The sequence below is a fragment of the Typopeltis vanoorti genome, chromosome 15 (assembly GCF_054136105.1).
Source record: "Typopeltis vanoorti isolate ZY-2024b chromosome 15, IOZ_Tvanoo_1.0, whole genome shotgun sequence".
In the NCBI taxonomy this organism is placed as follows: Eukaryota; Metazoa; Arthropoda; class Arachnida; order Uropygi; family Thelyphonidae; genus Typopeltis; species Typopeltis vanoorti.
The window spans coordinates 83,024,073-83,041,938 of record NC_143563.1 but is presented as its reverse complement, the minus strand read 5'-3'; the positions used below and the strand labels follow the sequence as shown (position 1 = coordinate 83,041,938).

General features: G+C 36.2%; 1 protein-coding gene across 4 annotated transcripts in view; it reads left to right on the top strand.

Annotated features, from left to right (window-relative positions):
- LOC150098935 (methyltransferase-like protein 25B) overlaps window positions 1–17,866 on the top strand; it is a 176,423-nt gene that overhangs the window by 91,598 nt on the left and 66,959 nt on the right. For 3 of the 4 annotated variants that reach the window (XM_090405564.1, XM_090405565.1, XM_090405563.1), the window contains 2 exons: window positions 10,467–10,604; window positions 14,140–14,289. In XM_090405564.1, the coding sequence (XP_090261690.1) occupies window positions 10,467–10,604; window positions 14,140–14,289 (288 nt within the window). The remainder of the gene's footprint in view (window positions 1–10,466; window positions 10,605–14,139; window positions 14,290–17,866) is intronic. The other variant, XM_090405566.1, reaches the window with a different exon arrangement.

The window sequence follows — 17,866 nt, the reverse complement described above, 5'->3', positions numbered from 1 at the left end:
CCTATGCCTCAAGGTATCCTTGGCTGTATCCCTGTGTGTGTTCACTGGGCCGGTTTGCCTGCTTGCGGGATGAAAAACACCAGATAAACTGGCAGAAAAAACCCTACTGCCTGCGCCCAAGACCAGCTAACTTGGCTATAGCTGAGGAAGATCCTTCAGCTCCTCACGTCTCCGATGGGAATTGAACCTAGGACACTCCTTCCCCAGGCATATGGTTGCGAAGCGCAAAGCCACTAGGCTAACCGCGCGGACACTTGCCTATACATGGCACTGACCAATTACTAAGAATACTGTCTACCCAGTGGACAATACTTCTTGGGATCTAGATCAGAGCATTTCCTTTGTATCATCTGCATTTATACATGATCTGTTCTAATAGCAATCAGAACTTTACTACAGTAATGGGTGATTTTAATGCCAAAGTAGGTCATCCCATTCACCAAATAGACACAATATGATCATACTTATATGGTACAAGCAGTAACTCATGAATGGCTCTTATAGAATTCTCTATCAGTAGCAAGTTTTATATTATGAATACATTTTTTAAGAAAGCCCTGAAAAGAAAATGGACATGGAGAAGTCCAAATTAAGAAATAAAAAATGAAATACATTATATACTGTGTAATAATAAAGAAATAGTTCAAGATACCTCAGTACTAAATCAAGTAAAACAGGAAGCGACCACCAACTAATCAGAGCCAAAATTAAAATAAATCCCAAATTGGAAAGAATAAAATGGCTAAACAACAAAAAAAAATCAAGAAGTTTTGACTTAAAACCTATTGAAAACAAGAAGGATTATGCAGAAAAACTCAAACGCTAGAATTAATAAATTAATAAATATATTTGAAGAAGACATGAATAAATATTTGAAAGAATGAAGACATGAAGGGTGCTTAAGGGTCAAAGCTGTATAACTGAGAGGAGACCTCTACATAGCCTTTAAAGGAATGCGGAGAACCGACCAGGGCTTCTGACCTAATGTCCAATCCTCACCTTCTCGTGGTGCACCCTGTTGGGTATCTACTTTGATACTGAACGAACGAGGATGGGCTGGCAATTTGGGATTTAGCCGACCAAATTGTATTCTTATTGGTTAAACCAAAATAAAAAATGATGGTACAACATGACAAAATTTCATGCCGGCTGGGGTCACCCGGTTAAACAAGGCCGCCGTTGTTTTCGCCAGGGAACCAGGGCGAACAGCGAAAAGTCAGCTACTGGAACAAATCTGAAAACAAACCCCAACTCAACATCACCAGAGTTAAAGATCGGTACTATCAACGTAAGAAGCCTGAATGGCAAAGAAATGGAGCTAGCTGAGGAATTAGATAAGTACCAGATCGACATAATAGGGGTGACTGAAACAAAAAAGACCAAAACTGGTGAGATCTTTCTGAGCAATAAATACAAAATGTTATATTCAGGCAATGACAATCAAGGAAAAGAAGGAGTAGCCATAGTATTCAACACAAAATACGAGGCTAATCTTCTTGAATGGCAGTCAGTCTCAAGTAGAGTAATGTGGGCAAATATGAGAATGGGGAACTGGACAATGAGACTTATTTGTGCCTATGGTCCCACAGAAAGTTCTACTAAGGTAGAAGTGGAGGAATTTTTTGAGGCTTTAGAAAAAGCAACTGACACAATGAAAAATGAAAAGTTGGTCCTTGTTGGGGATCTAAATAGTAGAGTAGGAAATGATTGTCAGACATACAAAAATATTTTGGGAAAATTTGGAGAAAAGAGCAAAGCTAATAATAATGGCAAATATCTGTTGGATTTCTGCTCAGGACATGGACTGGTTATTACTAACACCATGTTCCAACATAAAAATGTGCACAAATTCACATGGAGAGAAGAGGCTAGGAATAAGAAAAGTCTCATTGACTATGTTATTGTTGATAGTGATGTTTTCTCCCTGGTGCAGGACACCAGAGTGTACAGAGGATTTGAAATTGGAAGTGATCACTATTTAGTCTTGAGCAGGATAAAATTGAATTTCATATTGAAAAGAATAACATGTAAGAAAGTTTTAAAGCGAATAAAAGTTGAGCAGCTCTCAGATGTGAACTGTAGACTAAAATACAGAAATATTATTGAAAAGAAAATGAAAGAGTTTGAGAACAGGAATCAAACCTTGGTGATTCAGTGGCAAACTCTGAAGGAAACATTGATTGATTCTGCCAGAGAGGCATGTGGTGAGGTTGTGTGCAAGGATAAAAAAATCAGAACTCCCTGGTGGACACAGGAAGTTAAAGAGGCAGTGAAGGAAAAGAAGAAAGCATATCAAAAGTTCCTGGCAAATAAGTCAGCTTTTACTCTTACAGAATACAGAGACAAATGTAAGAAAGCTAAACAGTGTGTAAAACTAGCTAAACAAAAGTCATGGGAGGACTTTGGCAAGAATATAGAAAATAAATATCAAGAAGGTGGCAAAATATTCTGGAGGTTGTTAAAGAAGCTTAGGAATGGAGGAAAGAGTGCTGTAAAAGGAATTAGAGATGATAAAGGTGAAATGAAAACAGGAGAAAAAGATATCCTTGAAGTATGGAGTAATTACTTTGAAAAACTGCTAAATGAAACAAGCAGTGATGACAGCACAGTGATAAAAAAACACTGACCAGGCATGCAGTCAGGAATACATATCCATACTTGAAGTAGAAAAAGTCATCAAAGGCTTGAAATGTGTAAAGGCAGCAGGAGTAGATGATATTCGACCAGAAATGCTGAAGTATGGTGGTATAAGAGTCTTACAGTGGCTACACTGCATAATTCAGAAAGCCTGGACAGAGGGACGAATTCCCGATGATTGGAGTAGAGCTCTCATAGTACCCATATATAAAAAGGGAAATAAAACGGAATGTTTGAATTACAGAGGTATTTCCCTACTGAGTGTTCCTGGCAAGATCTATGCATGTATACTTGAGAAACGGTTGAGAAGAATTGTGGAAGAAAAGCTTGGTGAAGAACAAGCTGGATTCAGGCCAAATAGAGGCTGTCAGGATCAGATCTTCACTTTACGACGAATAGTCGAGAAAGCATGGGAATATAACAAAGATCTGTATTTACGTTTTGTCGATTTGGAAAAGGCATATGACAAGGTGCCAAGAGAGAAGCTATTCAATACGCTGCAGTTATATGGTGTCAATGGGGCATTATATCAAGCAATACTTAGTCTTTATTTGAGTTGTGAGTCAGCAGTTAGAATTGAAGGAAGTACAGGAAGATGGTTTAATGTTAAATCTGGTGTGAGACAAGGATGTACATTATCCCCTCTGTTATTCATTATCTATATGGATCACATTATGAAGGAATGTGGTATTAAACCTGATATCAAAATTGGAGATGTTAATGTCAGCTCTTTGCTTTATGCGGATGATGTTATACTTCTAAATAAATCCGCTACAAGTCTGCAAGATTCTCTGACTAAATTGAATAGCTGTTGTAATAGATATGGTATGAAGGTCAGCAATAAAAAGACAAAGACAATGAAAATAGGCAGAATCATTGAAAATGTCAACTGTGTTGTGAATGGAGAACCTGTGGAACAAGTAAAACATTTCAGCTACTTAGGCACAATTTTTACTGAAGATGGTAAACTAAATATAGAAATAGACAACAGAATCAGCAAAGCTGGTATGGTGGGAAGTCAATTGAATAAATTCATATGGAATAAGAAAGAAATTAGTCGGAACACTAAATTAGCTGTATACAAGACTGTGTTCAAACCAATTTTAACTTATGGATCTGAGAGCTGGTCAGAAGTAAAACACTTGACCAAAGACTAGAGACCGCAGATATGAGAGTCCTGAGAAAGATTAGAGGCGTGAACAGATGGCATCAATGGCAATATCACATTAAAAATGAGGATATTAGGAAAGAACTTGACATTGTCAGCATCCAGGAATACGTTAGCAGAGCTAATCTCAGATGGTATGGTGACTGAAATAGAATGGGAGAGGAAAGATTAGCAAAACAAGTGTTCTCTGCCAGGTTGGCAGGAAAACGACCCAGAGGAAGACCAAGATATAGGTCGATTGATACGGTACAAAGTGCCTTAGACGATAGAAATATAAGATCTGATAATGTTGGAGTCTTGACAAGTAACAGACTGATTTGGAGGAAAATTGTAGATAGGAAGTTAGTAATGATGTAATTTTTTCATGTAGTACTGTCATATCCTGTACACCCCTTGAGGGTACACGGCAGGAATTTGATGATGATGATGATGATGACATGAATAAAATAAGCAGAAACCTAACGGAAGTAATAATCTCAGCAGCCAACAAAAAGACCATAAACTTTCAGAGGAAACCTTACAGTTCCTAAAAAAGAGACGAAATATGAAACAAGACAAAAACTTGATTTCTAAAATAGAATATGCAGAACTATGCAAAAATAAGGAAAAAGATGAGAAATGAAATAAGATCTTATATCGAAAACAAAAGTATGAAAATATTAAGAAAACATTTATCAGTTGGCAAAAGTCAGATAACTGTAATAAAAGATAAGAATGGAACTACGATAAGGAACCAAGAACAAATCCTAAGCAGGCTAGAAGAATTTTATAAAAAAAAAAACTATAGTAATCCTTCAATAGATAAATCAAATATAAATAACTCTTCTCCATCACATGTGGAATTCATCCTCCCATTTACTTCAGATGAAATAAAACAAGCATTAAAACAAATGGAAAATGTCCTGGTGAAGACCTAATTCACATAAAATTAATTAAATGGGAAGGAAACAATATAATTGACCATGTCACAAACTTACTAAATTTATGCCTAGAAGAGGGGAAGATACCAGAAAACTGCAAAGATGGTACTGTTATTTAAAAAAGGGGACAAGAACTATAGACCAGTTAATATTCCCTCCAATCTGTACGAAATTCTCATAAAAAGTAATAACAAACAGGTTAACCCCTCTTCTAGACTCAAATCAACCAAAGCAGGATTCCGTAAAGGCTTTAACACAATTGATCATATTCCTGCAGTAAAAAAATAATAGAAAAAGTGGAAGAAAACCAATTACTCTCTGTTTAGCTTTTATTGATTATGAAAAAAGCATTTGATTCCATCAAAACTAATGCAATAATCAAAGCACTCCAGAATCAGGGAGTTCCTGGAGAATATATGGACCTCCTCCAGGAAATATACCACTGCAACAGCAACAATCCAACTTCACATAAGTAGCAATAAAATAGCAGTTGAAAAAGGTCTCCAACAAGGAGACTCTCTATCACACAAAATCTTTACAGCAGTCCTTCAAGAAATATTTAATAATATAAACTGAACAAACCTTGGTATAAAAATTAATAACAGAAACTTAACACACCTAAGATATGCAGATGATATCATAATTTTTGCAAACACTCCAGAAGACCTTAATATAATGATAGAAGATCTATATCATGAAAGCAGAAAAGTCTGTCTAAAAATAAACAGAAAAAACTAAAATCATGTTTAATCATTTTGCAACACCAAAAAACATAATAATAGAAAACAATTTCTTGGAAAGAGTCTCTTCATGTACATACTTAGGTCATCTCATTGATCTAAACTGTGGACTCCAAAAGGAAATAAATAGGAGAGTTCAACTTGCCTGGGGCTCATTCAGAAAAATGAAAAACATTTTTCGGAACAAAATGATTTCTCATCTGTTTGAAAAGGAAGACATTTAACCAGTGTTCCAGTCATCACATATGGTTGTGAAACTTGGTTGCTAACAAAAGCACTGGCAAATAAACAACTCAAAGAAAAATGGAGAGGTTGATGCTAGGCATCACATTAAAAGATAAGAAGTGAAACACCTCCATAAGAAGCCAAACTCGAATCACTGACATGATTCTTCACCATAAGTGACTAAAATGAAAATGGGCCGGACATCTATCCAGGAGAGAAGATGAGCGATGGACCACCATAGTAATGAACTGGATTCCAGAAGAAGGGAAATGAGGCAGAGGACCTCCTGAAAGAAGGTGGAGTGGTGAACTGTTAAATTTTGTTGGGAAAAATTGGTCAATCATTGCCAAGAACAGAGAAAGGTGGGAAGAACTGGAGGAGGCTTTTGTCCAGCAGTGGACAGAAAATGGCTGAAAAGAAGTTTTGTTATATTTCTGGCTGCTCGCTGTTTCTCAGGATGAATGAATTTTTATCCTCTAATCATTCTTAATAGTGCTAGAATATCTCAAGATTATTCCATATACTCTTTCTACATGTTACTGATTGCAGATTCTACTATGGTACTACTCGTGTTTTTTGTGTAGCACCAAAAACTTCCTTAAAAATGTTTAATGCTAACTAGAGGAATGCAGTCCAGTTAACTGGTGATCCCTTTCTCACAGTTTCTTTTCACTCACTCTCTGATAGCCATTTTGTGTCTGCTGTTGCCTCTTGTGTAGGTATTTTCACGGGCACTGTTCCACCAAACTGATCACCACTATTCCTCTAGTTTTTTCCTTAAGTATGTAAATCTAAGGAACTGCTGTTCAAAATGTGTCCAACTTCAAAACTGTCTAACTAACTTCTCACTGTACTCATTAATTCCATCTCTGTTCTTGGTAATAATCTTCATCATATTGTGCACAAAATAGCATGTATTGGTTTTCTAGCTTCATATGATTTCCACTTTTTTTTTTGTTGATGTTCTGTGATCAAGTCCAATTTTTGCCTAAAAGTGCATACCGTGTATGCGTGAATCTGACTTTTAGGAATGAAACAGATGATATCGAGGTGCTTAAGGGTCAAAGCTATATAACTGGGAGGAGACCTCCACATAGCCTTTAAAGGAATGCGGAGAACCGACCAGCGCTTCTGACATAATGTCCAATCCTCACCTTGTAGTGCACCCTGTTGGATACTGAACAAACGAGGATGGGCTAGCAATTTGGAATTTAGCCGACCAAATTGTATTCTTATTTGTTAAACCAAAATAAAAATGATGGTACAACATGACAAAATTTCATGCCGGCTGGGGCGTTGCCCGGTTAAACAAGGCCCCTGTTGTTTTCGCAAGGAAACCAGGGCAAACAGCGAAAAGTCAGCTACTGGAACAAATCTGAAAACAAACCCCAACTCAACATCACCAGAGTTAAAGATCGGTACTATCAACATAGGAAGCCTGAATGGCAAAGAAATGGAGCTAGCTGAGGAATTAGATAAGTACAGATTGACATAATAGGTGTGACCGAAACAAAAAAAAGACAAAAACTGGCGAGATCTTTCTGAGCAATAAATACAAAATGTTATATTCAGGCAATGAAAATCAAAGGAAAGAAGTGGTTGCAATAGTATTCAACACTAAATACGAGGCTAATCTTCTTGAATGGCAGGCAGTCTCAAGTAGAGTAATGTGGGCAAATATGAGAATGGGAACTGGACAATGAGATTTATTTGTGCTTATGGTCCCACAGAAGACTCTACTATGGTAGAAGTGGAGGAATTTTTTGAGGATCTAGAGAAAGCTACTGACACAATGAAAAAGGAAAAGTTGGTCCTTGTTGGAGATCTAAATAGCAGTGTAGGAAGTGATTGTCAGACATACAAAAATATTTTGGGAAAATTTCGAGAACAGAGCTAAGCTAATAATAATTGCAAATACCTGTTGGATTTCTGCTCAGGACATGGACTGGTTATTACTAACACCATGCTCCAACAAAAAAATGTGCACACATTCAAATGGAGAGAAGAGGCAAGGAACAAGAAAAGTCTCATTGACTATGTTATTATTGATAGTGATCTTTACTCCCTGGTGCAGGACACCAGATTGTACCAGAGGATTTGAAATTGGAAGCAATCACTATTTAGTCTTGAGCAGGATAAAATTGAATTTCATATTGAAAAGAATGACATGTAAGAAAGTTTTAAAGTGAATAAAAGTTGAGCAGCTCTCAGATGTGAATTATAGACTAAAATGCACAAAGATTATTGAAAAAAAATATGAAAGAGTTTGAGAACAAGAACAAACCTTGAAGAAAACCCTGATTGATTCAGCCAGAGAGGCATGTGGCAAGAATAGAAAAATCAGAACTCCATGGTGAACACAGGAAGTTAAAGAGGCAGTGAAGGAAAGGAAAAAAGCATATCAAAATTTCCTGGCAAATAAGTCAGCTTGTGCTCTTAGAGAATACAGAAACAAATGTAAGAAAGCTAAACACTGTGTAAAACTAGCTAAACAAAAGTCATTGGAGGACTTTGGCAAGAACATAGAAAATAAATATCAAGAAGGTAGTAACATATTCTGGAGGTTGTTGAAGAAGCTTAGAAATGGAAGAAAGAGCTGTAAAATGGGGGGGAAAGATATCCTTGAAGTATTGAGTAATTGCTTCGAAAAATTGTTAAATGAAACAAGCAGTGATAGCACAGTGGTAAAAAACAATCAACAGGTATGCAGTCAGGAATTTATATCCATACTTGAAGTAGAAAAAGCCATCAAAGGCTTGAAATGTGTAAAGGCAGCAGGAGTAGATGATATTCAACCAGAAATGCTGAAGTATTTTGGTATAGAAGTCTTACAGTGGCTGCACTGCATAGTTAAGAAGGCCTGGACAGAGGGATGAATTCCTGTTGATTGGAGTAGAGCTCTAATAGTACCAATATATAAAAAGGGAAATAAAACTGAATGTGAGAATTACAGAGGTATTTCCCTACTGAGTGTTCCGGGCAAGATTTATGCAAGTATACTTGAGCAACGGTTGTGAAGAATTGTGGAAGAAAAGCTTGGTGAAGAACATGCTGGATTCAGGTCAAATAGAGGCTGTCAGGATCAGATCGTCACTTTACAGCAATTAGTTGAGAAAGCATTCGAATATAACAAAGATCAGTATTTAAGTTTTGTCGATCTGGAAAAGGCATACGACAAGGTGCCAAGAGAGAATCTATTCAATGGGGCATTATATCAAGCAATACTTAGTCTTTATTTGAGATGTAAGTCAGCAGTTAGAATTGAAGGAAATACAGAAGGTGGTTTAATGTTAAATCTGGTATGAGACAACGATGTACATTATCCCCTCTGTTATTCATTATCTATATGGATCACATTATGAAGGAAAGTGGTATTAAACATGATATCAAAATTGGAGATGTTAATGTTAGCTCTTTGCTTTATGCGGACGATGTTATACTTCTAAATAAATCTGCTACAAGATTGCAAGATTCCCTGACTAAAATGAATAACTGTTGTAATAGATATGGTATGAAGGTCAGCAATGACAAAGACAATGAAAATAGCCAGAATCGTTGAAAATATCAACTGTGTTTTGAATGGAGAACCTGTGGAACAAGTAAAACATTTCAGCTACTTAGGCGCGATTTTTAGTGAAGATAGTAAATTAAATATGGAAATCGACAACAGAATCAAGAAAGCTGGCATGGTAGGAAGTCAATTGAATAAATTCATATGGAATTAGAGAGAAATTAGTCGGAACACTAATTTCTCTCTAATGTTCAAACCAGTTTTAACTTATGGATCTGAGAGCTGGGTCAGAAGTAAAACACTTGATCAAAGACTAGAGACTGCAGATATGAGAGTGCTGAGAAAGATTAGCGGCTTGAACAGATGGCATCAATGACAATATCATATTAAAAACGTGGGTATTAGGATAGAACTTGACGATGTCGTCATCCATTGTAATGCATTAGCTAAGCTAATGTCAGGTGGTATGGTCACTTGAACAGAATGGGCGAGGAAAATTTAGCAAAACAAGTGTTCTCTGCCAGGTTGGCAGGAAAACGACCCAGAGGAAGACCAAGATATAGGCGGATTGACATGGTACAGAGTGCCTTAGATGATAGAAATATAAGATCTGATAATGTTGGAGTCTTGACAAGTAACAGAGTGATTTGAGGAAAATTGTAGATAGGAAGTTAGTAATGATGTAAATTTTTCATGTAGCACTATCATATCCTGTACAACCCTTGAGGTAAATGGCAGGAATTTGATGATGATGATGAACAGGTGATATCTCATATGCTAAAATTTTGTGATTGCTCCTATCTCATCCCTTTATTTATTTATTTTTTATGTATCTAGTTATGCGTAGAATGGAATTTGTGGATAAGAGAAAATATTGAAATGAACAGAAGAAATTTAAAAAATATCCGAAAAGAGGTCACAGAAGTTGCTCTATCAACCCCAACTTAAAACTTAAATCTGTGCTAGCTTTTCATGTTGTATCATTTCTCAGTTTATGTAGATTAGTTGGTTGATTTGAATTATGGCTGAATCAGCTAAGGCTCAGCGTATTAGGTATATAAATTGCCTGTGTTCTTTTGTCCAGTTTACCTATTTTGCAGGATGAAAAGCTGCTTCCAGGAGGGAAAATCCTGTCACCTCCATATGAGACTAGTTATCTCACCTCTTCAATCAAAAAAAGTGCTGGTTTATGTAGGAAAGTACATTTTTTGGCTTTAAAAGTTATAATGAACTATGTGTATCTTATAATTTTTTTTGTTATTTAGGTACATGCCAGTCTAATGTACATTATTATAATCAGGAAGTGTCTTCTGATAATGAGAGTTTTACTTCCCTGGAGCATATCCTTAAAAATCTTCCTGTTAGAAAAGAATGCCCATGTGGAAATCAAGATGAATTAAAAGGTAATGCTATCTTATTTAAATGTAGAAATTTATGTAGAATTGTTTTCTTCCATGATAAGAACTATATTTTACTGCTTATTAATCTCAGAGTTATTTTCCATTTAAAGAACATTTTAACAGGGCATTTAAACCATAATATTAAAAACATTACAATATTTTGGAACATTTGACAAATAATCTTACTGCCAGCTACATCTGCCAAGTGTATGCTCAGATGAAGTTCAAATATTATGTATATTGGAGGGGGGAAACACTACCTGAACAATGCATTGAAAGACCCTAATGTACTATCTTGAGTACACTTAAGTAACCTCATACTAATTTTACCCAACCTTATTTGTTAACAGAAAGAGAACAGAAGTTCTTCCTCTAAATTAAATAAAAAAAGGACTTCTGATCTCAAGAAACTTCAATTATATCATCAGCCACTCATCTGCTAAACTTCTGCTCTTCCTCACTGAAATCCAGCTTCCTTATATTTCTTTCCCCCATATTGCCTTTCATTATTCATTCAGATTTAAATGAGAAATCTGTGCATTTATCTTTCATGAAAATATTCATTTAATGCCTATGTTACTCTCTAAATTCAGTAAATGATAACGAACCTTTAGGACTTTCTTTCTTCAAATATAGATCTCCTACATTCTGGCTATCTTAAATGCAAAGTCAAGCATCAATATTTTTCCTTTAGTTGGAAAGACTGGATTCAGCTTTGCTCTTTAGTTGGAAGGATCTGATTTAACATAGGCTTTTCTCCCAGAAAACTGGCTGAAGACAACTTCCGATTAACGGGTATAATATTTTGACATTATCTTAGTTTGTCTCAGCAGTAGTTTTATCCAGTCCTCTACTTCTATTGGAAGAGATGTGGAACTGTGTTTAATGATCTTGTGTAGATAGTAGGTGTAACCAGCAGAATTTCTATTCTTCCAAATCACTCTTAAAATATCTGTCAGATATCACATAATCAAATTCTTACTAGATATCCTCGGAGGGTGGTGGTAGTGGGATGTATCGAATATTATGAGAATACTGCGTGAAAGATTACATTATTGCGAAATTCTTACTGGCAATTTACCTCCAAATATTCTGTTATCCATCTGGAACTCAATATTGTTAGATTCATATTTTGGTATTTTAACTGCATCAAACCACCTAGATCTTGGTCTTTCTCCAGGTCTTTTTTTTTTCATGCCTTGCATCAAATATCTGTTTTGCTAATCATTCCTCTTCCATTCTGTTTAAGAGACCATACCACCTGAAATTAGCTATGCTGACATATTCCTAAATGTCTAACAGTGCCATGTTCCCTCCTGATATCTTCAGTTTTCATTTCATTCTGCTAATGATGCCATCTGTTCACTCCCCTAATTTTTCTTGAAACTCTTATATCTGTGGCCTTCATTCTTTGATTAAATGTTTTATTTCTGACCTAAGCCCCTCCACTTGTGTAGCATCTGATGGTAGTGGAAGAAATTTCCCAGTGATGCTATTAGCCCTTTTCATTCTTTTTTCTGTGCTCTTCTTTCTGTATTTATCACTCTGCTTCTACTGAGTTTTTTTTTTCTTTTACTTTCCTACCTTCCATACCACCATTACTGGATCCAGCATCCTGGCTAGTACATCCAGGACTGCCTGTCTTGCTGAAACAAGACAAAGTAATGCAAGACTGCTAGGATTTCCTTTCCTGATATCCAGAGATCACACTACATAGCAAACAGCTGGTGGTTTTGCCTAAAAGGGTCAGTTGTGCTGCAGTAAGCCTCCTTTTCCATGATCTAGAGATAGGCTAAGACTTGCCATAGTGCTGGTATAGCATCTGGGGTAACCCTGACCTTCTCCTTCTAAACGCATTTGTTTGTTGGATAGTGAGCATCTGCATGTAGCTCCATGGTTGGTGGGGATCTTTGGCACTAAACCAAAAAATCCCATTGAGAAGAAATTCTTCGTTCTGAAATTTTTCAGAATGAAGAAGTCATGCTCTTACAAGTTCCAACCAACTAGAGATAACATACAGGGTGGTACAAAATGTACCTACCAAATTTAATGTTGTATTATTCCTGAACAAGGAGGCATACGAATCTCATCCAAAGTGTATTAAGGTCTATATCTTATGCCATTTATATTACAACATGTTCAACATGTTTACCTTCAACCTCAGTGATCTTCCGCAATTGTATCACAAAATTGTACACCACCTTGTGGAGGACGTCTGTTGGAATAGCCAAGATTTCACACTCGATAGATGACTTTAGCTCCTCCAAAGTCTTTGGATTGTTCCGATGCACTTTGTCTTTGAGAAGTCCCCATAAAAAAAAAACCAAAGGATTGAGGTCTAGTGAATAAGGTGGCCAGTCAATTCTGCTTCCTACTGCTTCGGATAATCCACAGAAATGTTCATTCAGAAGCTGGAAAATGGATTCTGTGCGATGGGAACGAGTGCTGTCTTGCATGAAAAAGTGACCTGTGAGGCCAGAACCATAGAAGCTCTGAAGGAAAGGAATGAAATTGTTTTCAAACAAGTTTTACCTCAGTGCAGACACGGTTCCCTCAGTGGATTTAAACTTGGTAGGTACATTTTGTGCCACCCTGTAGATATATAACCTGATAACAGAAATAAGACATTCAACATATAAACATACTGCTATTTCTCATCATCCATGCCACAGGTGAAAAGCCAATAGAGAAAATGTTCCTTGCTTCCTTCCTATTTTACACTTATGCTGGTATAGACAAAAATGTTACTATTCTTTATATCGTAACAAACCTATGTGTCCATCCCACCATTCTTTAATTTTAGCATACCCACACATTTTAATCATGAGTACTTTTCTCTGTAGTGCTCTGACTTCTGAAACAACTCCTAAAGTGATCTTGCTGAATGAGAACCCACTTGTTAAGAAAATTATGGCAAGGGCATCACTGAAAGAAAAATCACCAGACATCCCCTCCACACACACACACACACATAATGGCGAAAATGGGTACCTCTGTATCTTTGAATGTAAATTAAAGCCAAATCCTGCCCTGACATATCAGATAATGTGTTATACATTTTTCCAGAGGAAGAGATGGAAACTGGCTGTAGTATATTAAGTGTGATTCATTGTTCTTCAAACACATTTCAATAGTTCATAAACCCTTATGCTTTGATTCTTTTATGAAAATCATAGTCATCTCTCTGATCTGAATTTTTTTAAGAAATATACAGGAATAAAGATTAAGTTTTGTGTGTATGTATACAAGGGTCGATAAATTATGCACAGCCTACTCACCATGCAAAATACTAAAGACCTTCTATGATGTGTCCCAGTTAACTCACTAGGAGTTCCATCAAGCAATTAGTAGTGCTGAATCCATTTTCATAAAAAAAGTTTGTTTATGAATACAGTTTTATGGAGTTTTTTTTAAATTAAATAAATTAATGTGTGTGTGTGTGTGTGTGTGTGTGTGTGTGTGTGTGTGTGTGTGTGTGTGTGTGTGTGTGTGTGTAATATATATATATGTACGTATGCATTTTATTTTATTTTTTTAGGTGAATACAAGGAAACTAAGCGTGTATTGATGACAGGACTCCATTGTTGTGGCGATCTCCTTCCATCAATGTTGAAACACTTCATAGCACATCCAGAAATTTGCAGTATAGTTTGTTTAGGATGTTGCTATCATCTTATGTCAAGTGAAGGTGAGACATTGATAAAAGTATCATTCATTAACTTTGAATCTTTTTGCTAACAAAAGCCCCTATTAATAAAATGATGAAAGTAATTTTTGATATTAACTATATTACTGTATTAGTTAATATCTATATCAGGAGTGGCCAAACTTGCTTAACATGAGAACCACATAAGATAAATTTCAGTTGTTTGAGAGCTGCAAGACATGAATAAATATTACACACACACACACACACACACAGTTTTATTGTTACATGCACATTTTGTTGCAAAAATTTTATATAAATATTAAGAAATGCATGTACATAATATTTATTCATGCACAGTATGTAGTTTCTGAACTGTTAATTTGTATTAGTTTCAAAAATCACAGAGTACACACATACTAATTGTTTTCAAAATCTAAAATTATCATTGTTTTAACTATATTGAGTGTATTTAATATGGCAGTGAACTATGGAAACATCTAAGAAAAATTTTTGTTTCATTAACATATTAAATGAGACTGTCAAAAATAAAAGGGATAAAAACAGATATTTTTAATTATTTATTTGCCTTAGTGAATATTTGTTCAAAAAAAAAAAAGATTTCTCAAAACATGGAGAAAAATATGTGAACTGATAAAATTAGAGATATTTTAATCACATACCATCTTACAAAATTATAGTCTATAATATTTTTATGACACAAACAGACATTGCTTCAATTATCAGGCTATTTACTGCCAGTAGAGGTCGTGTGTCTCTCCATCTTGGTTGTGGGTCATTGAAAATCCAGCTGATATGTTGTCAAGGCTGTATGAATTAGCTTCATCAGGTATTGATTTGTAAAGATCGCATAAAGCTTTAACTTCACAAACTTTATTACCGAGCACAGTGATTCACAGCAGTTTGTTGTGCTGAAAACTGAGATGAGTTTTCTTCAATTCAGGATATTTTATTTCTGTAACTTGCTTCCAGAATTCACTTGTGGACTGGAATTTATGGATATTCTTTAGACCCAGATCCAACTGTAATTCTATTAGTTCCATTTCCACAGCAGATTTTTCTGTAACTAGAGGAGAATTGAACAACCATCATTTATTACATCAACAATGAATGAATTTACAAGAAAGCCAAAGCAGAACTGTAGCTTCTGCAAGTCCTTAAACCTGTCTAGGAAATTATCAAGTAGTCATAATTTATCTTTGTATTCTTCCAGTTTGTGGTATTTTATTTCAATATCAGCGAATGTATTTACTCTCCTTTTGAGATTAGGAAAGTAACTTAAGTTTCTTGACAACGTCTCTCTTTGGAAACTTATTTTATTCTGAAAGCTGAAAATTTTCTGAGTAAGATCAGAAACAATCTTGTCCTTTCCCTGGAGTGCCAAGTTTAGAGTTTATTTTGGATCTAAGGAACATTAGTAATAATAGGCTCCACTAAATCCAAAAGCTTACTTAAGACATTGCTGGTTGACAGCCACATTACAATTTAGTAGGAAAAAACATCACTGGGTTTATCTTCAAGCTCCAGTTCTTCAATAAAATTTTTGAACTGTCAGTGGGTCTTTCCATTTTTCTCTTGGCATCTTGTCAAATGCCTTGTCTAGATCTACAAAACATAGCTACAGATCCCTCTACTATTTGTCTTAAATTAAAAATATCCTGACGACCTCTGTTTGGCCTGAATCATCTTGTTCTTTTCCAAGATTCACTTGTATAAGTTTTCTTAGTCCTTTCTCAACTATGCTGCATAAATATTACAAGGAAACTCAATAGGGAAATTCTTCTGCAATTCTTACATTGTTTTATTTCCCTTTTTTTTATAGATGGAATTTAACTATGTGCCCAGACAATCCAAGTTATGTATTGTAGTCACTGTAAAACTTTTATACTTGAATATTTCTGCTCAGATATCATCTATTTCAACTGCCTTTTTATATTTCAGGTTTTTCATGGCTTTTTCTACCATAGCTATTGATATGTACTACTTCTGTTTGCATTACTCCTGAAATTCTCTACTACGGTTCTATCACTGCTGGTTACATTTAACAGTCTTTCAGTGTAATTACCACAGACAACGGTCTTTCTAAGGGCTCTGTGTTATCCCCTATACTTTTTAAAATCTATGTGTATGATCTACCTCATACCAGATCAAGCAAGTATATGTACGCCGATGACCTAGCGATCTAACATCAATCCATCTCCTTTATCAACCTTGAATACAGACCTGAACACCCTGGAAGAGTACTTCAAGCAGTGGCGCTAGAAGCCAAATCCAACGAAAACAGTGTCCTCAGTATTTCACTGTACAATGCAAGGCGAATCAACAACTCAACCTTTCCTTCTGTGGAAAAATGGTAGAACATGAGCCTCACCCAAAATACCTTGGAGTGAGCCTGGACAGAAGCCTAACCTATAAAAGGCACATCATCAACCTCTCCAATAAAATTAAAACCAGAAATAACATCATTTCAAGGCTTGCTGGAACAACCTAGGATTGTGGTGCAGAAGTCCTAAGGTCGTCTGCACTAGCCCTCGCATTCTCTGTACACACACTAACATTAGGATTACCCAGCTGAACTCTACCATGTGCACAATTAGTGGGACAGTGAGAAGCACCCCTCTCTCCTGGCTGCCTGTTCTATCTAACATTGCTCCACCACACATACGGAGAAGACAAGCCTCGATTAAGAAATTTAATAAAGCAATGAGGAACCCACTCCTACCCCTACACCAGACTCTCATAAACCCACCTAGTCTTCGTCTCAAATCTAGAAAGCCTCTCTGGACCATGGACGAACTCTGTTCAGCTGCTCTGCCATCAATATCTGACTTATGCAGAGAATACTGGTCCAACAATCTCCCAACAAACAGCTTCCTGGTAGAAGATCCCTGTGCTCCACAGCCTGGTTTTGATCTTCCTAGGAAGATTTGGTCATCCATAAACAGGATCAGAACTAGTCAGGGTAGATGTGGCTATCTTCTACTTAAATGGGGGCTGTCAGATCACCCTTATTGTGATTGTTCTCCCGTGGCTCAGATGATTACTCATATTGTGTACGACTGCCCAAGGCACCAATTTCACAGTGGTGGCCTACAGGACATCCACAAAGTGGCGGATGAGGCCTTGAATTGGCTTTCCAGCCTGGACCTTGACCTGTAGTTAGTATGATGGTGGCGGTGGTTATGGAGGAAACAGAAGATCATGGTCTCGTCATAGTATCAGCAGAACTCATGTTAGAAGATGATGATACAGTGTGAAATGGGCCTCCCTCTAGTGGATCAAGTTTTCTCACACAAGAAACAACTGCTCTCTACTTAAATCTCGGATACAGCTGCTTTTATGTTATGAAGTGTTGTGAGAACGTGCAGCCTTGTCATACTTCGTGTAGCAGGACAATAATTGTCCCTGGCTTAATTATGACAAGTTACTTTTGCTTTATAATTAAAAAAAAAAAAAAAAGGAAAGACTTAGGAAACAGGTTGTACCTTTTATATAATGAACTTTTATATGTTAAGATTTTCATCATTTGTTTTCTGGAAATTGTGATTCTACTTTTTACTTACCAGTTTTCATATAGCCATAAGCATCAATAAATAAA